This window comes from Hyaena hyaena, unplaced genomic scaffold (assembly GCF_003009895.1).
Source record: "Hyaena hyaena isolate Hyena2069 unplaced genomic scaffold, ASM300989v1 scaffold_1129, whole genome shotgun sequence".
In the NCBI taxonomy this organism is placed as follows: domain Eukaryota; kingdom Metazoa; phylum Chordata; class Mammalia; order Carnivora; family Hyaenidae; genus Hyaena; species Hyaena hyaena.
The window spans coordinates 58,213-79,580 of NW_024081761.1; the positions used below are offsets into that span (position 1 = coordinate 58,213).

The following is a 21,368-nucleotide window of genomic DNA, read 5'->3' on the forward strand; positions in this document are numbered from 1 at the left end:
GGCCTCACAGAGATTTAGTGACCCAATCCATATGGGGTTTGATAGCAGGCACAAGGAGAGAGTCTCTCACCAGGAGACTACAGGAGAGAAGGGCCCAAGCCTGGGGCGCCTGGGTGGCTCAGTCGGTTAAACGTCCAACTTTGGCTCAGGTCATGATCTCACAGTTTGTGGTTCGAGCCTCGTGTTGGGCTCTGTGCTGACAGCCAGCTCAGAGCCTGGAGCCTGCTTTGGATTTTTTGTCTCCCTCTCTCTCTAACCCTCCCCTGCTCACGCTGCCTCTGTCTCTGTCTCTGTTTCTCTCTCAGAAATAAAACATTAAAATTAAAAAAAAAAAAAAAAAAAAAAAGAAGCGCCCAAGCCTGCCCTGGGGCTATGACAGCAAGGCCCAGGTACCGGCCCTTAAGGAGCGCCTGTCATTTAGTGTCCTGGGTACTGGGATCAAGCACGAGCTGTGCCAGCTGGAGAGTTTGTCCAGTTCTCACTGGCTGACTTCAGCAGGCAGGGGGCTGTGGGGGGGGGGCAGTGTGGGGCAGGAGGTCATGGCCTGTGGTTATCGGCCTTCTCTGGGGCTGCTGGTAGTTTAAGAAGCGAACCTTAGCAATGTCTCCATCTGGGACAGAAGCAGAGTGCCCTCTGCAGGGCCATCAAGCCCTGCCCCTGCCACCAGACAGTCACGATGCCACTGTTATTCTGCAGACGAGGTTCAGGGGACCCAGCAGGGCCAAACCCTGCCCCAGGGCAAACTGGAATCTCATGAGCAGGAATCCAGACTGGCAAGACGTGTCTCTCCCTCAGTCCCCATCCAGACAAGGCCCATCTGGAAGAGCCATTATCAGTTAGCCAGACTAAATCAGGAGGACAGGGCTGTTCCGTTTCTGCCAACAGACAGACCAACCCCCACGATGGTGATGGGCCCAGCCAGGCCAGTAATGGAGACGCTGACAAACCACACGAAAGAAAAGAGGCTAGTACCAGCAAGGCCACTTTCTAGTCTCCCCCGTTACCCCCTAGGTGGCTCATGTCTCTGAAACAGAAACCAATTTTGGGGTCTGCACGACAGATGCGACCTATGGTCAGGGAACACAAGGTTCCCCTTGGCTTCATAGAGGCAGGTGGGTGGAGCCTGAAGTGAGGAGGCCGCAGACGGACCCCCTCTGAAGGATACAGGGTCCCTCCTTGCTCCAGCCCCCTCATCCATGACACTTGGCATAGTGTCAGGTGACACCTGGCCAAAGACCCACACGGTGCCACCAGCTCCCAGGCCGTGCTGTACACAGGACTCCCTCTCCAGCTGTGCCCAGCTCTCTTCCCCCAGTGAGGTTAGAGCTACATGGCACTGTTTGCTTTCTACATAAATATTGTTTTTATTACCAGAAAGAAGCAACCACCTCTGTAGTAAGGCACAACACAGTTACCATCACTGTGGCAGAAATCCCTGCTGCTGTCCCTTGGATCTCGGCCAAGACTCTGCAGCCACAGGCCTAAGGCACTTGAGATTGCCCCTCAGCTGAAGCTCAGTGGAGGGGCCTGAGAGCAAGCCTCTGGGGATCGTCCATGACCTCTGGACCTGTGTCCAAGTTCGTGTGTTTCCACCGGTGCTGAACATGGCCATGAAGAATTACAAAAATATACAAGCATCTTTGTGTCCTTCCTTCCAAGTCCACCTCTGGCAACAGTCCCCAAAGCCTGGCCCCTTAGCAAAAGTGCCACTCCATACCCTGGCCACCCTCCGAGTTCAAAGAGACACTGGTCTGGGGTGCACAATAGCCGGAATGTTCTCTGCAAGGCATGCACAGGTGCAGGGGGTGCGGTGCAGTTATATGGTGACACACACAGTGTTACTGTGAAGCTCTGGGTGCACAGAGAAGACAGGTAACAAGGCCATCAGCTACTCTGTCCCACCTGGTCCAGCCCACCCAGTTCAGGGGCATCGAGAGGGCTGAGGCTCCGGTAGCCACTGTAGACCCTGTGACTGTCACCAGCGCTGTCGCTGGGCTCCATTGGGCAAATGTAGTCCGTCGATTCATCGAATTTCTTTTTTCTTATGTTTCCAAAATGTGAAAATCCCAGCTTCCTTGGCTAAAACACAACAAATGCAAGATTATCAGGTCAGGGTGCAGACAGGACTCACAATATAGTTAAGAGCAGGCCCATGAGGAGAGGAATGAGGCAAACTACTTCTAGGAAAAATCCTTAACAAAATAGAGCTCCTGGCTAGGGAAAGGCGACAGATTAGTAATCTTGAACAAGGAAGGAGAATCTTGCTCCTTCAAGACTGTGTATGAGGAACTCACGCCCCTCTGTCCCACAAGTGATGTTCTACTTCCCCTCTGCCCCCGGGGTGGGAGGGGGTGCCTAGGAGCTTCTAGAGGGTGCTGGGGTGGAGGACCTGCCTCACACAGCTGCCATATCAGATACTCGCGGCGCCTTCTGCCCTGGGGAGGCCACACTGGAGAGCCCCAGGTGGCCCCTCCTGCTTGCTCTCGTCTCACCCAGCACTATTTCTGCTGGTGTCCCCCAGACACACTTCTGGTCCTGCTCCCTTGGGGAAGGAGGTCGATGCATGACTTGTAGCTAAACCTAGGCATCGCTGTGCTGCTGGGGACGGGACCAGCCTGGCCTCTGGAAGTTCTGTCTGGGGGCCTGCGGTCTCAGAAGGACACAGTCTGAGGACAGTGTGGCTCAGGCAGTTCTAACAGGGTTTGTGGGATTCAGAGGCCCCAGTGAGTGGTGCTGGTGCTTGTATCATCTCGGGCCCCTGGGACCACTCTGTGTTGGCCACCTCCACAGCACAGGCAATCATGGCCGGTTGTGAACAGCAGCACTCTCTGTGTTGGCATCACAGCTGTTGTTCTTCTTTGTTAATGTTTTGATTTATTTTGGGGGGGGTGAGGGGCAGAGAGAGAAGGCGACAGAGGATCTGAGGCACGGTCTGTGCTGACGGCAGAGAGCCCAATACGGTGCTCAAACCCATGAACTATGAGATCATGACCAGAGCTGGAGTTGGATGCTTAACTGACAGAGCCACCCAGGCACCCCAGGACAGTTCTAAGACCCCCAGGGCATCACAGCACACAGATGTACCTGACTGAGGGGAACTCAGAATCATGGATTCATCTACTTGCAAGAGGAGTCAAGGCTGCATCGGGATAGTGGACAAGCACTAGCTGCCTGAGAATAGATGCTTCCTGGACATGGTGTCTGTGCAAAGAAAATTGTCCTCTCTTCCTTGGACCCAAGTGTGGCAGGGAACTGGCCTAACAAACACAGACAAGGAGACGGAGCTCTTGGGGCCGGACTGAGAGAGCCTCCTCATCCAGACAGCACACACCGGCCTGGCTCCAGGCACCGGGTCAAACTCAGTATAACATGAGCGCTAGAAGGCGGGCCCCTGAGACCGTCTCAGAGAGGGTCTGGCAACTCACCCGGACTTTGGCTGTGGTGGTCAGTGGTGTGTAGGCTGGGGAGGCCATTTTCTCTCGCTTTTCCTGTTCGGCCTCAGGACCAATCAGGGCATTGAATTTGGTGGTTAGGTGGCGTCTGAGGAGCGTCTTCTGTGGTGGAATATTGAGAAGCATAGCCAGGGTGTCCCCGGTGAAGCGGGGCTCCAGGATCTACGAAGAAACCACAGACAGAGCCACCCAGTGAGGACTACCGATGGCTCTAGGTGGTAACACTGAGAAACAGGCCTCCGTGGGCCCAGGGGCGCCTCCAGAGCAGGGCCTGAAGCTCATCCACTTGTCCCGTGTCCCACTCCCCTCTGTTAACCTGGCACAGGGCCTGGCTCTGAGTACTCACTACCCATTTGTTGACTGACAGCCTCATTTTCACAGGTCAGCCGACAGCTGTGACTTTTGGGATAAGACGGTCTCCCACTCTGACATCCAAACCATCCCTTCATTTCCCCACTGGCTTTACCACAGGACAGATGTGAGGGACAATCATGATCATATTGTGGCAAACAGGAAGTTACATTTTGGTGGCCAGCCTCTCACTTCCCCAGCCACTGTGTTCCTCTAGGTGCAGTGTGACATGCAACCCATTCGTCCTGGAATCCTCTGGGTCTGTTGCTATGGAAGTTCTTCCAGAAACCATCTTGTTTCCATGAGGCATGTTAATTCCCAATTGCAAATTATCAAATATTTTGAGATTTCAGTTGATGCAAGCAAGGGCTTCAGATGAACTATATTTTTTACTAGGATTTATATCTGGCCATTAAGAAAGAAGTTTCTGAATAGCTCAGTTTATGCCAAAGCAGATGGGCTGAAGAGCCACTCACAATGAGGCCTCCATGGACTCCACTCCCACGAAGGTTGGGCGCGTACTCCGCTAGGTCCACAGATCGCAACCACTCCATCACCCTGTGGTTAGACCACTGCACAACTTCTGAAGGAGAAAGGTTACTCTGTGAGAGGGAGAAGGAGAGTGAAACAATTAGGTCTAATAGGTCCTAGCTGTGGTCTTTTCTGGGGCCAGCCCATGTAAATCAGCCTGCCCCAGAGGCCTGACCAGAAGGCAGCCCTCATGCCCAAAGATCCAGGTGGCCATCCCAGACATCTGAGAGCCCTTCCAGTTTCCAAGAAGTGAGCTCTCATGGAAGCCTGCAAGATCTTCTACACAGAGATAGCTGATGACACAGAATCCCATGACAACCTCATCATCTGGTTAACACTGGGACTAGTAAATGAAGGCATGGAGTCATCCCTTCGATGCTTCCACAGAACTTTAAAGAGGGCTATGAGCCAAGTGTTTTACCGACAAAAGATCTCCATGGTGTGGACAAATGTTTCAGGGGAACACACATTAAGACACTTACACCTAAGTGGCATCTTGGTCTTCAGAATGCCCAGCACTGTGCCTCACACACAGAAGGCATTCAAAACATATTTGTTGAATAGGGAAAAAATGAAATGGAAGTTAGAAGTAGAGGAGTTTTTAATCCCTCAGAAAGTAGAGTTAATCTCACAGCAGCATTACACTAGATCCTAGGAATACAGGAGACGGGGCCCGACAAAAGCTCTGAGGTGTGTAGAACATTACCAGGCACTTCTCCAGAATGAGGGTTGCTGTGTTTACCTATGTGATTTCTTCTCTAGCAAAACCTGCTCAGGGATCCCTTGTGCACCTAGGACTGGAGGTCAGTTAATTTCGTATCTACAAGTAGGGGGACGTGTTCTGAAATGTCTGGCTCCTTCTCTCCTCTGCCTACTTTGACCCCATCCGTCTACTTTGTTTTTCCCTCCTTCTCCTTTGCTCCACCTGCACATCATCTTTGATCACTGCAATGGCTTTGAAAGACTTGCTGTTATTGCCTCTGGCCCTGAGCATGTGTCTCCCTCAAGAGCGGTGGGAGCTTAGAGGCCTGATGTCTGTTGTGGGACAAAATACAGGCAACAGGGGTGTTTGGGGCACCATGAAGCACTAGCAAAGGAAAGAATCCCAAGCACCCTGGTCCGAAGGGCAGCCATGATGTTGTGCTGAGGTCATTCTTGTTTTCTCACACCTAATCTTGCACGTGTCCTGACTCAGGGCTACCAGGATAGGTACTGTTCTGCCCTTACCTCATCAGCTGGCCGCCGGTGTAGGCAGTGGGGGTTGAACTTGTTGACATGTAGCACATGAATGGCACATTTGATGCTGAGATGATGTAGCTGGCTCGTAACTTTTAAGAAGAGGAGATCGTTCTGGAAGAGGAATGTTTTGGTTAATAAATCCAAGTTTCCAAAGTGACTAAGATCCTTAAGGTTCCTTCCCAGACCACACACAGACAAGTCTACCACATCTCAGGAAGGTGTATGTGGACGCACCAGCTTTTCTTAGCACAGTGTTCATACTCTGCTACGTCGGACTTCTTATGTGATGAATACTACTTAAAGACCCCAAGAATGTGAGGGAAGGGGTGGAACCAGTTTTAAAGTAACTGCTGTGGGAATACCTGAGCTGAGTGCTCACAGGGAGAACTGAAACACTGAAAGGGAAAATCCTCACCACAGTCAGGTATTGTAGCATCCGCCCATCAACTCTGGATTCATGAAACTGATCTTTGTATTGGGGTAAGCCGATATCATCAAGCCAGCCTACAGAAACCAGAAGAAATGGGTGTGTTAGGGCTCATAAGAATGAGAGACTGTACATGCAAATAAATAAACAGAAAACAACCAATCATCATCCTGAAGTTCAGCTGTATTCCCCACAAGGTCTAGTAATCTATGTGCCTTTCCTAAGCAGACTACAGTCTGTGAGGCACATACTCCCAGGGAAATGCTTCTTTCCCCTTAGGAGCTGCCAGAAATTACTATATATAGTGCCTGTCCTTACGTGTCACCCAGATGTGGTCGAGCAGTGCGGACTTCTCCTCCTGCTTGGTGTTGATGGCTTTCACTGCTAAAACCAGCTTCTTCCGGTGCAGAGGCTGCTTAATTCCTAACTCCTGAAATGGAAAGATGAAGACAGATGTGGAACTCCAGCTGGCCTTTTGCCCCTCAGAGGGTGTCACGTCTGGGTGGTGTGGCAGGGGTCCCCTGCACAGTGCAGGGGACCAACCTGCAGTGACAGAGGAAACCTCAGCCTCTTTGATTCACCCTTGTGTGTGTGTTGTGTGTGTGTGTGTGTGTGTGTGTGTGTGTGTGTGTAAGGGCAGGGGATAGAGAATGGGGGCCTCACCTCCCCAGACACTGGTTTGAGGAGAAATGGGAACATCCTTCCCAGGGCTCAGCTCTTACCTTTTCCATGTCCTGAGGGGTTGCTGACAGTAAAGTGTGGCCAGAAGTCACCCACTGCCTGGCAAAGATCACGTACTGACCCAGGCCGAAGTCCTCCAGCCATGTGCACACACGCTCTGTGCTCCACTGGGCAAAGGGGGCCCCGGCGTCACTGGGAAGCAGGAAGACAGCATGTCTCGGTTAGCGGGAGAGCCTGAGGCTGCATCTGAACACAACAGAGCCTCATAAAAAAGGGAACGATGTTTTAAATCATCCCGAAATCATGGGATCTAGTTGTACAAAATTCCACTCTAACAATCATTTGCGGTAGACTCTGGAGTTTCCCGTGACAACACCTGGTCTGAATTTAGAATCTGCAGCAACTGAGAGCAGGAGGCGGTTCTGTGATCCCCAGGAGGCTCTGTTCATGCGCAGTCTGTCCACTTACTAGGCACCATGTGCCACAAGCCCAGAGTCACGCTCCATGTGGAAGACATTCTACAACTAATCATGTCATTGACAAGATTTGATGATCAACAGTGTTTTTAGGTAAATGTACAGAAAGCTAGGAGAAGGGAGTCAGTTCTCTAACATTAAAAAAAAAATTAAAAACAACTTCTAAACAGCTAATCCTTTATTAATGAAGCATTAGGGACATTCACATTAAAGTCAATAAAAATAATATTTTTAATCAGGACTAATCCCACTGGTCTGAGAGTGTAGCTGGTTTAGGAAGAGAGAGGAGGAGGACAGAAAGCAGAAGGGAAAGCAAGCCACCACTCTTCTCAGATGACGTAACTGCCTACCTGGAAAAGCCAAGAGAACTCAGTAGTAAGGTGGCTACTTATAAGACACATATGTGATATTTACAGGACTTACAGAATCCATAGCACAGATACTAACATTTCTCTTAAAATAATTTAAAACTCCCACTCATAGCAACCAGAGTGATAAAATGTCCAGGAGTTGCTTTTACAAGCAATGTGTAGCTATTGTGTTTCAGAAGGGGGCGGTAGGGGTCAGTGCAGGGAGAGGTGGCAACTGTAACACTCCGCTGAGCAGCATCGAGTCATGAATAAATGAAGAACTAGATCGTGTTCCTAGACAGGATGGCTGGGTATTACAAAGCCATCAGTTCTTAAAGACATTAATTTTTCATTTAACGTGTGACTATAATGGTACACTCGAAACCTCAATGGAGTCTGGGGCGAGGGAGGTTGACAAAGCAACTCTATGTTCATTGGAAAAAAATAAAGCAGGATTTATGGCATGTAGAAAACCAGATAGTCTGTTTCTTCCCTTCCAGGGAAGAACCCCCAACATGCTGGTTAAAAAAAATTATTGTTGAACGCCTGGCTGAGTTATTCTTAAAGTGAAAGAGTTAGAAGACCAGAATGACAAGAAAATGTGATTCTAGGTGCCCTGGGGTAAGTGCCAGCCACTTGGAAGTCTGGAGCCTGGATCGTAATGAAACATGAGTGGGTATAGATCCAGGTTTTGTGAGACCTAGAACTTACAAAATTTGGAGGGGGGGGTGGCATCTGATTAAGAAAAGTACAAAATTTGAATATGAAATTGGGGAACAATTCCCATTTAAAATGAGAAATCACAAAAAAATTACAAATTTAATGAAACGGAAAAACCTTATGGAAATCTACATGTTTTTATTAACTCATATTATGAGTTTGTTACCTTTGTTGATGTATTCCGTCATGTAAAAATCAAGAGATTTTCAGTTTTCCAGTGTGCTCATATGACTCATTACTTAATAGGAACAATAATCTAGGAATCTATTTGTGGATTTTGTTTAGAATTTATCTTTTACTTTTAATGAATTACCGCTTTTGGTATGATCTGCAATTTTATTGGTGTTGTTTATTGTTAATGTCAGAATACTTTCAATTTCTTTCTTTTTTAATTTTTTAAAATGTTTTATTTCTGAGAGAGAGAGAGAGAGAGATAGACAGACAGACAGACAGACAGCATGAGCAGAGGAGGGTCAGAGAGAGAGGGAGATACAGATTCTGAAACAGGCTCCAGGCTCTGAGCTGGCTGTCAGCACAGAGCCCGACGCAGGGCTCGAACCCACAAACTGTGAGATCATGACCTGAGCCGAAGTCGGATGCCTAACCGACTGAGCCACCCAGGCGCCTCAGAATACTTTCAATTTCAAATGTGCATGTTATCACTTTTATTTCACATTATATTAGTTTTTAATTTCATTCCTTTTCTTGTTTCTGGAAATTGATAAAAATGGGTATTCAATATATCAGAAGAGTATTTCAGCTCTGAAGGAAAAATTAAGTGTTTTTGAGATAATTTGAAAACCTTGGTCTTGTATAGCTTTTCAGAACCGTCTAGAGCTCTGGTGCTTGTGTTCGGCAGAATTCCCATGTCCTTCTTTGTAAATGCTCTTCACCCTCGCACCCCTGGGTTGTTCCCACAGTAGCAGACCCTGCTTCTTCACCCTCTTCCTCCTGCCATGCTACTCCGCCCCTCCCCCACCAGCAGGTTCTCTGAGTTCCGAGGTCGCCCAGGGCCTTAGCTGAACGTGTTATTAAGCAATTTAGAGAGGACAGAGAAGATACCTTTCAGACACAGCCAAACCCCTTGCTTTACTGACATGTTCCAAAACATCTTTCCAAATCGCAGTTAAAACGATGTAACAGGTTATCAGATACGCCATCCCCATGAAAGAGGGAGTACATATGGCACATTTATAATTGTATACACTTCGTTAGTGCATTTCTGCCGAGACAGAACTTCTGTTTCAACTAAGCATCCAAGAGAATTGAATCACTTGGCCTGGGATTTTGCAGATCTAACGACTGGAAAAAGGTTTCACAGAATAGCTTCTGGTTTTACACATTTGAAATGTTTCTTCTCCACCACCCCATACTTCTGTTACTGAGTGCCAAAGGACACATTTATACTGGGACACGATCTCCAACTCTGCCTCTTTATATCAGAGTGCACATTCATACTGGGACATGATCTCCAGCTGTGCATCTTTGTATCAGAGTGCTGGGCAAACTGGTACACTGGGAGGCAGCAGTAACCCTGGAAGCCATTTTTATATTGGACAGCTAGTCAACTAAACATGAAGTGACTGCAAACCACATATGCATATCCCAACAAACTCAAACTAAATGTATACCCAAAACTTAAATTTCCCCTTAGCCAGATTCCCTAAAATGCCCATGCTACTCCAAAGTCATCTGATAGAAGGTAATGTATAGACAAAGGGAAGGCTGGAGTAGAGAGTCGGCAGTCAAAAATTGGTTGTGTTAAATAAAATACCTTAGGAAAATTTTGCAAAACCCATGGCCAATGCCAGCACATTGACTGGACACTGTCTAGATCCTAGAAGACACTCAGGTGCAAGTAAAGGACCTTCAAGCTTAGGCTTTCTCACATTCAGGATAAACCTGACACTGACCATGAATACGGAAGAAAGGCAACAAAATAGTCTGATTAGAGACTCTCATAAAGCTACAGTTCCAAACAGCAGTTGACTCCAGAGACAAACTCAGAAAATCCCTGTACAAAGATGAGATCCAACCATGTGATAGAGTCTCCCTGATTTATACCTTATACACTACTGCTTTTTCTTGGTAAAATAAAATTACCCCTCACCACATGCCAAAATAAATCCCCAAGTATAAGATTTGAACACAAGTTTTTTGCTCAGTTAAGCATCCAACTTCAGCTCAGGTCATGATCTTGGTTCATAGGTTGACAGCATGGAGCCTGCTTGGGATTCTGTCTCTCTCCCCCTCTTTCTCTCTCTGCCCCTCCCTCACTTACACTTTCTCTCTCTCTCTCCTTCTCAAAATAAATGAACTTGAAAGAAAATTGTCAGAAAAAATTAACATGGAAGAAACTGCAAAGGAAAAGTTCACGAACTTCATTATACAGAAACAAAAATTCCATATATCAAACTGTCAGAGAATAAAGTAAAATTCTGTGAGGAGCCTAAAAAATAATTTATCACAATTAGAAATAGTTTAATACCTTAATATAGAGAGAGAAGATAAAAATTTGTCAGACAGACATTAACAAAAATGGGCAAAAAAATGCAGACAACTCACTAAAAATGACAAACATATGCAAATAAAATTAACAATAAAAATGTAGTATTTTGTGGGTGGGACAGGCACCCTGTACAGGAGTGCCGCCTGGAATGCAAATGAGTAAAAAAGGAAAAAAAAGACAATAAAATTCCCTCTTCTATAACCTCAGAGAGGAGTTCTATGAAGTGTCATTATCAAATATGACATTTAAAAATAAATATTTCATTAGAAAAGAAAAAGATTGGGCCCGGAGACTCGCTGTAACAAAGTGCTTTACCTACAGGGATATTGGCGGCGATATTTTGTAAGCCTATACTGAAACATCTGTAAATACCAGAGCCTTAGGTTATATCAAATTTCTGCTTAAGAGTAATAAAGCCCTTTCTTTTCTACCGGCAAACACACGCTGTTAGGACCAGCACTGTTAGGATAAATGCAGCGGTCTCCTTAGGATGTCATTTTCTTTCCCTTCGTCATCACTGTTCTGGTTAACAAAGCACAAAGACATTCAAACAAAGCAGCTCTGTGGCTGGAAATGCTGTTTTTCTTTCAGCAGAGCAAGTTCCTGACTTTGGTTACCCCATCCCAAAATGGCTGCCCAGAATGGCAAAATGGGCCCCCTAACCATGCAGTCCTACACTGGGCAAAAACGGCCGAAGGGTCTTAGAAAAGGTCTTCTGCCCCTGCCAGTGATTCCCCTTCAAGAATCAACGCTAAAGAAATTGCCAGAATTGGAGCCAAGGTCAATCATTCAAGCTTACTGTAGATTTTTTTTCATCTCTGAAAAATCAGAAATGTCTACATTTAAAAATTGCCTGCTAGGCACCTGGAGAGGATGTCTGGGGACAACATCAAGGCGCAAGTGGATCTGGAAAGGCCTCGTGCTCACTTGCAAAGCCTAGAAGCCTGAGGGGGGCAGAGGGGGGTAGTGTGCATCCATGGGTTCCCTTCTTCAGGGGTGCAGGTCTGCGAACAACACGATGCTTTAGGGCAACGTTCTTCGCTCGCCATTGGGCTCCAGGCTGCACTGTTTCTGAGACCTGATTTCAGCACTTCTTACTAACCAGCACTGGTGTGTGGCAATCTCAGGGGGATTAAATAGGAGAGTTAATGTTACTTTCTGCTCTTGGGTCAGATTTAAAATGGCACGATCTGGTCTTGAAGAAGGCCCCCAGAAGCCTGATCTTGGCCGAATAACTCAGACTTTAGGAGAACGTTGCTGGAGACAATGTACTATAGAAATTGTCTGATGGGAAAAGAGGATGTGGAAAGGGATTTTCCGAAAACACAGGAGCAAAGATTTGCCTGCGCAGGTCTGAAGGGAGGCATGCTTTCTCAGAATAGGGTGACCTAAGGAAAGGGGGCAAAGCCAGTAACTGGAGGGTATCTACTAGGGCAGTCCAGGAAACGTTTAACTTCTTTTAATGCTTTTTCATTTGGGCACAATGGAAGAGTCATGTCAAAGTTCCCATTTTGATTCCAGGGCCACACACCCTCTGCAATCCCCTTTAGCTCACACCCTTCAGCAAACTGTGGTGCTTTGTCTTAGGAGGGACCATGGCAATAGGCCAACACCCTTCTGTGGAGGTCTGTGCGGGAGGGGGACTGATCCAGGGTGATGGGAGACAACACCCTTTCTCACATTTCCTGGAGGAAGTGGACCCATGAATGGCAGACCGCTGATTCCTGGGCTAGATGGGCAGTAGTGCATGTAATCCTCATAAGAACTTTAATAAAATACTTTTTTTTACTCCTCAGTTCACAAATGAAGAAACTGAGGCAGAGAGAAGTTATACAACTTGGTTTAAGGCCCACGTCTAGGAAGTAGTTGAGCAGACATTCTGACTCAGGTCTACAGTTCCAGAATCTGTGCTCTCAATGGCTGCCCCCGAGCTTCTCAAGCCAGCAAGCACAGGCACAGAGCTGCTGGGGTCCTCAGGACGGCCATAGGGACCACTGCCCACCTTGGCTTGCAGGGAGCCTCGTGCCTTTACCTCAGTGTGTCTGTAAAACATGAGCAATGTCTACTCATGCCAAGTGGGAAAGCTTGAGAAGCTTAGCACTAGAAGCTCCTGCCTTCCATCTCTGGAAGCATTCACCACTTCCCACCCCTCCCCAGAGGGAGCTTTACCTTTTCTGACCCTTGGAGTCTCTGGTCCTGGAGAGCCTTGGCCCTGCAGTTGCCCTGAGCCCACCGCGTCGAAACTCTGCCATCCCCGGAGCATCAGTGTTGAAATTTCCTGACTGAGTTCTTCGGATTCTGTGTGGAGAGGAATCCATGGAGGCTGTCAGGGGAAGTTCAAAGAGCATGGAGTCACTGTATCAGCCCCCTGCACAGGGCCACAGCAGCTGGACACATGACTCTCCACAGCACTGATTCCCAGTGCCTCCCTAGAGGTCAAGGATCATGACCTGTGACAGCTCCCCAGACCCAGCCTCCATTCTCTTTCTGCCTCTGGGGTTTGGGGCACTGCGTGGACACACAGGCACACAGATCCACTGTGTGGAGTCACTGTGTGACTGTGTGGAGTCAAAGTGAGGAATGCTGCCTGGTAGGAGGCCCCAGTTTCTGCCTCATTTCCCAGAATGGGTCGACTGGGCCAGCAAGTCTTTCTTAGGACACAGACTGAGCCCTCAGAAGGAAGAAATTGGTCTCATCCAAGTGTCTCTCCCAAAGTACATTGTGGTGCTACAGAGTACTACAGAGAATGCACTCAGGGTTCGTGGGATGGACAGATGCCTGGAATGAAGGACATGTAAGGCAACTGTTACATTTAATGAGTGTTTTCATAGTTCTCCTCTAGGGCCTACAAGATAATTCAAATCCTTCTAATGACCATTCTGTTTTTACTGCTGTTTCAACATCTGATTAAACAGGGGGTTATACAGTTCTTTGTCCATTCAAGAAGAATGCCGATTCTAAGCAACATAATTATGATCACCACCACCAACTTACTTTCCCCAGAATTTCCTGATGCCTTTGGGGCTCCGTTTACCATCTGGTGTCAGGGGAGACTGGGGGCTTGAATCGGTGCCCGATGATGTGGATGAGAGGTCATTGGCCACAGCAGTGTCGTCCCAACCACTTTCTGTGTCTCCTAAGATGGGAAGAACAGAATGGCGTATGAATGAGAGGAAGGAACGGGACCTCTGGAGACCTCCTCCCCAGGCCCGGGGCATCCTTCAGTGGGAGAGGGGAAGTCTGCCCTGCTCTGCCTTCAGGGCAGAACTTTACATCTAGATCTCAGAGACCAGCAGGGGGGTCAGGCACACTCCAGGTTCTCTGAGGACTAGAGAAGTTAAGGTTTCAAATTTGGGTAAGCTAATGTCTTCAAGTGCTAAAGGTTTTTGAGGTCTAAGTACTTGTGGATAACTCCAACAAGGAGCTTCCTCTTTTTCCAGAGGGAGATGCAGGAATGCAAGCAGGAGGGGGACTTGGCTGAATGTTCCAGAAGGGGAGGGTGTCAGAGTAGGGAAACAAGGGCATCTCACTCTCCACCTCACCTGGAAGGGTACAGTACCTAATACGGGGGCACTGACACTCCGGCCACGATCTCCAGCCAATCAAGAAGCAGAGAAGCCACATGAAGAAGCAAGAGAGGCCAAAGTCCAGCCCAACAGAGTTATAGGGAAGCAAAGAAATAAACAAAAGAGTCATCGAGCAAGAGAGAAAAAATCAAACAGAAAGAAAAACAATCCCATGAGAAAAGAAGTGGGGAACGGTGGCTGAACTTGGCCCACAGGTTCAGGGCAGTGAACAGAGGCCTCACATGAGGGGCCAAATACTCCTGGGGCCACTTCCTGGCAGGCTGAAGTATCCACACACACGCAGGGAGAGGGAGGGACAGCGGCAGGGGTTGATATACAGGGCCACGTGCACCTCTTATGAGGGAGCCAGGGCTCACTTAGATCAGACTGTAATGGCCCGAAGCCTTCCCAAGTTGAGAGTCTCCATATTACTAGGACAGACTTATTCATGAGCTTATTTGGAGTTCCTGTAGTCAGAGGCCGAACTGGCCAAGGGCAGAAGCCGACACATGGGCTAGCTCAGGTAACAACCAGAGGTGAGAGGTCGGCTAGGGAGAGCTCTGTAGGGACCAGAACGTTCCTCCTGGGCTCCACTGATCTGTTGTTGTTGAGGAAAGATGGCCTACTCTGCATGAAAAGCAGCAAAGACCCCTCTGGTTCCAGGCCCTAAGCACCAAAAGGGTACCTGTGGATGGACATCCTTGCCCATTGGCCACTGACTCCATTTCCCTAAGGAAACAATCTCCCTTGGAAGAGCACATAATATCATCCTAATGGTAATAGGGAGGCTGCAAGAGGAAGGCAGAGACAGGAGAGAGAAGATCAGGATGACAGAGGAGGAGGGGTTGGAGTGAGGGACAGGAAGGGTGCAGAAGGGGTCTAAGAGGGAGGGAACAGAGGAATGATGGGAAGGATAAGAAAGGCCAAGAGAGGAGGACTGGAAGAGGGAAAATAGGGGTGGGGTGTGGCTGGAAAGAAAGGGTGGGCTCGCAGCCTAGGTTTCTGGCACTGCAGAGTGTTAGCCAAAGGAAACAGTGTACCCAGACAGGGAGCCATTGTCTCTGCAAGGGAGGCCACCCAGAGGGACAACTTATCTCGTCCACCCAACCCCCGCCCCCACATTCTCCAACCGTGGGCGCAGGGACCTTGGGCCATAATGGAATGTGACAAGGCCCCAGCTCCCGGGGCCGCCAGCCTCAAGGCCTGGACACTCACTCAGCCTCAGAAGGCTGCTCCCTGTGGGGTCAGGCTGGGAGGCCATGGGAGTCGACTTGGCAGCTTCTCCATTGGGCGTAGCTCCTGAAAGCTTCCCGGGTAAGGTGGGATATTTGTGCTCCACCAGGAAAGGGCCGTCCTATTGGAAGGAGACAAAGAGACGTGTTGAATCAGCTTACCAGGCTCAAAATCAAATCCAGTTAGGAAATCCCTGGATACAGGCACTGCTTGGCTTTCTAAGGGCCATTTTTCACTCAGGTCAACTCAGAGACCTTTCAAAGATCTAGAAAGGGGGGACCAGAGTTCTGCAAAAGGGCCATGTGATGAGACAGGAACAGAGTCAAGGCCAAATCCAGGGCTGACTGCAGAGGATTCTAAACAGGAAGTGGAAGCATCTTACAAAGGGGGGCTTCGGCATTTGGCCTAATGCTTGGAGGCTCAACGAATTATAGCCGTGAATTATCCTTTGGGCACTTGAATAGGCAAACCCAAATTCTAATAAAAGGTATACCTATTTATTATATGTATTTAAGATATAGAGCATATATATTAATACATTACAATAAGTTATTTTGAAAAATAGCCCGTTAAGGCAAAGCAAGAAGGTACGCTTTTTTCACACTCAGGAGAGAAAACAGACCAGGGGCTACATGCCAACAATTCCCTCAGGATCTTAGGATCATAGTTTGCATGAGGTTCAGCTCCAGTGCAACAGGCTTGCACACACACTCTGGCCATAGAAAGGGTCCCAAAGAAACAAGATAACGTAAAGGGACAGAAGTGCACTTATTTGGTCAGGAAGGATATAACACAGTCAGAGAACAATCTGGAACCACAGACTGTGGGGAAGGCAATGTTCGATAGGTTTAGAGAACTGTGACTCCAGGTCCCCATCACACTGGAAATATGGAGCGGGGAAGGGCTCTCAAAGCCAAATTTCTGGTTGCATCATCACACATGCCCCCAGAGACAGGGCAGAGATGACCAAAGCCACGGATGTGGGCTGCTCTGGGTGCTTGCTGGGGAGCTAAGAGGAAAAGGACAGAACCTAACTCGAGGAAGGGCCGTCCAGACCCATAAGAATGACAACAAAAGGAACCGAGGGTGACGGAAAGGGCTCTCAGCTCCGTTCACCCAAGAATGAAAGCTGGGAAGGAAGTACTCGTTGCCAGAGAAGGTCAAAGTCAGGATAGGACACAGAAGGAACAGAAGAATAAGCCTGGTTTTGGGGGAATGGAAATCCCAGACAGGGAGCAGTATATAACTGATTGCTCAGTTGCCTTAAGTTAGAACAGAGAGGTAGCACACCAGAGTGACAGGAACACGGGCTTCGCAGCAGACGGGACTCAGGCAACTCTTTCTCTTGAGCCTCCCAGAACCTGTTTTATTGTTTCTAAATAGGCAACAATTCCTGCCTCAGGCTGAGCACACCAGGACAGTATATAAACAGAGCTACACAAACTATCACATGCCTGGGGCCTGCACTGACAACAGTAACAGTAACCGTAAAGAGCAGTCCCCAGCTCAAGGAAGCCACCAATCAGACCCCATCTAGAATATGGCGCTCAAGTGTGGACCAGACCACGAGCTAGAGTAACTAGTGCTGACCCTAAGGAGATGGAATAGGAACTTTAAATGCTTGTGATCTGTACACATGAGGAGAGGGTGTTGAAGTCAGAGAGGGCCTGAGGGACTTTGATTCTGGAGCAGCAGGGGACACTGGTTCATTCCATGAGCTCCAGGGGGAGAGGTGGGATCAGCGGGTGCACATTCTAGGGAAGTCCAGAAGATGTATCTAAGAGAGCTGGGAAAGAATATGGATGTATGTGTCTTATGATAAAATGAGCTCTCAGTCACAGAAAGCAAGTGCCAGATACCAGTGTTAGGGGATGCCATAGAAGGATGCTTGCACCTGTGGCTGAGTGTGTCCCTGTGTCTAACCATGACACATCAGTACAGAAAGGATGAGAGCTGTCACACTCATCTGATTGTATGTGGCAGTCTGACCATTCCCCCTTCCTAGCAATCCTATCTACGACGCCTTGTTAAAGATGGGTTTTTCTGAGCCTGTAAAATGGAGGAGATAATAATAAATCCTACCCACAGTCAATGAGGTGAAATCACATTACACAGCGGGGTGCACATAAACAGAAAATGGAGGAGGAAGCTTTGCCTTTCCTCCTGCACTCTTACCCATTATGATTAACAGATTTTACAGTTACAAAAGCCGTAACCTGCTAAATGAAAACACTCTAGCAGACAGGCGATCACAGATGCATGACAGGGGCATGCAGTTAATATACCTTGGGCTCTATCACTGGGGAGAGCTGGTTCCCATCGACACACTGCAGCAGAAAGAAGGATTTCAAGCATGTGGAGAAAGAGAGACCTGTGTTAGTCGCAAACAGCAACTCAGGACCACCTGCATGCTTACATCTGCAGGGCTCATTGCTTCCCTCCCCGTCTATATGTCAGGTGATCACCACCCATGGAGGAAACACTGATCACTGTCCAAGTCATGGACAGATGTTCTGGGCAGCTGCCAGCAATCTGACTAGGAGGAGCAAGAGGCACAGGACCACAGGAACAGAGCCACTGAATGGGCCCTGTGGCTCCTGCTGGCTCCAGCCTTCATGGGTTTCCACTCTAATTACCAGCTCTGGTCCACTGCTCAGAGCAAGGGACTGTATGCAGCAGGGCTCCATTAAGGTGCTGTGTCAGAGGAGGACCCCCTAGTCTCCAGTGACCTTGCTCAAGAACCTGCAACCTATCCCTCCAGCATAAGGGTCACCCATACGGTCAAGGGCTACCCTCAGATATGGGGCCACAAAACTCTCCTCATATCTTTCTAGACTCAAAAAAGCTTCTTCTACAGTGTTCTAAATTATTCCATAACTCACTCCTGGGCTTATCAACTTTATTTACATTACTTCCTCATTTAAAATCTATGTAATGCTCCCAAGTGGCTCTGGGGATGTAGGGTCAGGATTCAAGACCTTCTATGGTTTGATCAGACTCAATGGATCTAAACTTACATCTTCCTGCTCCCTACACCTCAACATCTCCATCAATTCCTATCCTGCCTCTATGATGCCTTGGGCCACTCCTGACAGGTTTTCTCAAAATGCTCATCCCCATCAGCTTTAGAAAGGCCTCTATCAAGTGGGACCAGATGTCCCAGCACTGCTGGGTAAGAAGTAGTAAGCCAGGAGTCTTTATGGAGACACTGATGGGCTGACCTTGTCCACAGGTTCACTTCTCAGGTCTTCTAGACTACACGAGAGCTTTTTCTGAGCCCTGGAAAAAACACAAAAGACAGCGAACAAAGAAAGAGTTACTGGAGAAGGAAGTGCCTGGTGTCAGTTATGCGGAGGATATTTAAAGTGTTTTACTAGTGTCCTGTTAAGAGGGTTTCGGGTCAAGTTCAGGAAGAAGAACCAACCTCTCATCATAACCATTACATAGGAGACTGGCCCATTTCAGGGGATAGACTGGTCAGATAATGTGTTGCTGAGGGCACAAGGGCATCATTTAAATCCAAATCAAAAGACTGTGGCATTCTTCGAAAATCTAGAATACACTCAATTCTTTTACATCAATGGGAGCTAACTGTTATGTGGTTATAAAAGACAACCTGCAGAATCAAAAGAGAGGAAAGGTGCCAATCCTGCTTTGTCTGTGAGTCTAAGATGGAATCCAGGGAGGAAGGCGCTGTGCCACATTAAAGACGAGCACGTTACCCAGCCACAGCTCCATATGCTAGCACCTTCTCACCCTTTGCTCTGGCTCTGTCTGCCCTGACTAGTCTGCTCAGAGGAATTTGTTTTCTCAGAGGTTATTTTGCAGAGAAGGGGACTAATTATATAGAGAAGAGGTAAATGCCACTGGTGGTCACAAGGGTTACCTTGTGGTAAGTCTCCTCAGCAGCGATATTTCTCAGTTTACGTGAATAAAGCAGAACCTCTTGGTACACTGGTATCTTGTGAGTCTGGGTTAGTGTGAGTTAACTGGTGTTGACTTTCTCCTAAGTGAACTCATAAACTAAATTTCTTTCTGTGAGAAACTGACTGGCCAACTGCCATCTTTGACACTGACATTTTTCTTTAGGGCTAAAGGCTGAGGCAAACAATCACTCTCTAGAAAGTGGGGTCCTGAACACGTATGTTCAGGAGACTCAGTAGCATTCTAGAGAAGCTTCCATCATACTTAAGGCCAATTTCCCCAGACACCTTGGCTGAAAGACGGTCTGCTCTTGGCAGTACAGACTCTAGCTCTCCATTACATAGGGCCCAACTTGGAAATGTGTTATAAATTGTTAAACACAACAACTGTTGAACACAACAATTTCTAGGGAACTAGAAATAGGTTCATTTTGGAGGGAGCCAGGCAGGTGGCAGACAGATAATCCAACAGGCCAGCCCATTATAAGCTCATTGCCATGTGCAGCTTCCCCAAAGCAATTGGACCAACCTCCCTGCAGCAGAAATGGCTCTCCCTGGGGAGCCTGGACTATTGCAGGGCTCCAGGACTCCTGAGAGTGGGATGGACTTTCAAGAGAGCCTGATGAAAATGAGACACACATGACGGGATGCTCCCAGCCCCAAAGAGCTGCTGGAGGGCACAGATGACCCACGGCCACCTCTCCTTTGAGAACCCAACCCCTGGCCAGGTCTTTTCTTAGTGACAATGGCCCAGACCCTTAGCCCACAGGAAGGGAAGCCCCTCCATGGCCAGAGGAGGTAGGCACAATTCACGACTGCTCCATGGCTTGGGCCACATTGTGGCTACTTCCAGGGCCTGGCTTGCCGCTCTGACAGTGGAAGGGCAGGTGTGCCCAGGACATGGTGGCTGTGCTCATGACCACACATGGCCAGTTCCTACAATGCAGGAGCCCCCAAAGGGGTGTGAGGGCACAGCAGCTCTGGAGAAATGATCAGGCCTCCTACCTGGTTTCCAGTGATTTCTGCGGGAGTGGAGGTGGCCCCACGGTGGGAGAGCTGCATCTTGGAGGCATCTGCACCAGAAACATAAGTCACTGTAGAGGATGGTTACTATCTGGAGACCTTTCCCTTCTTTGGGGAATTCCCCCTTTGGGAGTTGCACTTCCTCCCTTGGGTATAGCTACGGTGGCTGTGTCAATACGGGTGCCTTGCCCTTTCAAGATGCCAAGGAGAAAGGAGTATTGAAAACCTAGGCCAAACCTGTTCTTCCTTCCCGGACCTACACCCACATGCCTGCAGTAGCGTCCTGATGCCTGCACCCCTGGGATCCTGCGGCTCCTGCCCTTTCTGAGCTCAGTTCTTCAGCTTTTCCTTTCATTCAGGGAGCCCACACACACCCTTTAAAAAACATGCCTCCTTGGCGTAGGCTAGCCAGAGTCGATATCTGTGACTTGCCTGGAGAAGCACTACACTGGCTATGAGCAACATCTACCACTGGCCCGGCCCTGCAGGGGTGTGGGGGACGTGCTCCCCACATCAGACGGGCAGGCCATTAGGATAAAAGATCAGCGTGCACATCCTTATGGTACTAATACCTATAATGCAATATCGGGGTACAGGTGAGGGAGGGGATACTCCAGAAGAGGGCTTCAGAGGGGAGAACACCTGAGAAACAGGAATGGGCTTAGTGAGAAGGCAAAAAGGGAAGAGCATTATGGGTGGACCAAACATGAGCTAATGGTGGTGTCTAAGGACAACACAGTCTGATGTCTTGGGTATTGTACCAAGTGCAAAGACAGCCTTTTCTCTAGAGCCCAGGAAGTACCTTTTTGGTCTGCTAGCAGGAGAACCCTGGCATTATAATACAGCTATTAAAAGCCTGGGATTTTTGGTCAGATAGATGTGGATTC

At 48.4% G+C, this 21,368-nt stretch overlaps 1 protein-coding gene across 4 annotated transcripts in view; it reads right to left on the reverse strand.

The window, feature by feature from the left end:
• PPFIBP2 (PPFIA binding protein 2) overlaps nucleotides 1–21,368 on the reverse strand; it is a 147,803-nt gene that overhangs the window by 2,359 nt on the left and 124,076 nt on the right. For 3 of the 4 annotated variants that reach the window (XM_039222436.1, XM_039222437.1, XM_039222439.1), the window contains exons 12-25: nucleotides 20,464–20,531; nucleotides 18,757–18,814; nucleotides 17,821–17,862; nucleotides 15,518–15,656; nucleotides 14,296–14,328; nucleotides 13,731–13,872; nucleotides 12,906–13,034; nucleotides 6,723–6,873; nucleotides 6,319–6,430; nucleotides 5,989–6,077; nucleotides 5,562–5,684; nucleotides 4,280–4,405; nucleotides 3,426–3,614; nucleotides 1,903–2,079 (exon numbers count right to left, since the gene is read on the reverse strand). In XM_039222436.1, the coding sequence (XP_039078367.1) occupies nucleotides 1,903–2,079; nucleotides 3,426–3,614; nucleotides 4,280–4,405; nucleotides 5,562–5,684; nucleotides 5,989–6,077; nucleotides 6,319–6,430; nucleotides 6,723–6,873; nucleotides 12,906–13,034; nucleotides 13,731–13,872; nucleotides 14,296–14,328; nucleotides 15,518–15,656; nucleotides 17,821–17,862; nucleotides 18,757–18,814; nucleotides 20,464–20,531 (1,578 nt within the window). The remainder of the gene's footprint in view (nucleotides 1–1,902; nucleotides 2,080–3,425; nucleotides 3,615–4,279; nucleotides 4,406–5,561; nucleotides 5,685–5,988; nucleotides 6,078–6,318; nucleotides 6,431–6,722; nucleotides 6,874–12,905; nucleotides 13,035–13,730; nucleotides 13,873–14,295; nucleotides 14,329–15,517; nucleotides 15,657–17,820; nucleotides 17,863–18,756; nucleotides 18,815–20,463; nucleotides 20,532–21,368) is intronic. The other variant, XM_039222438.1, reaches the window with a different exon arrangement.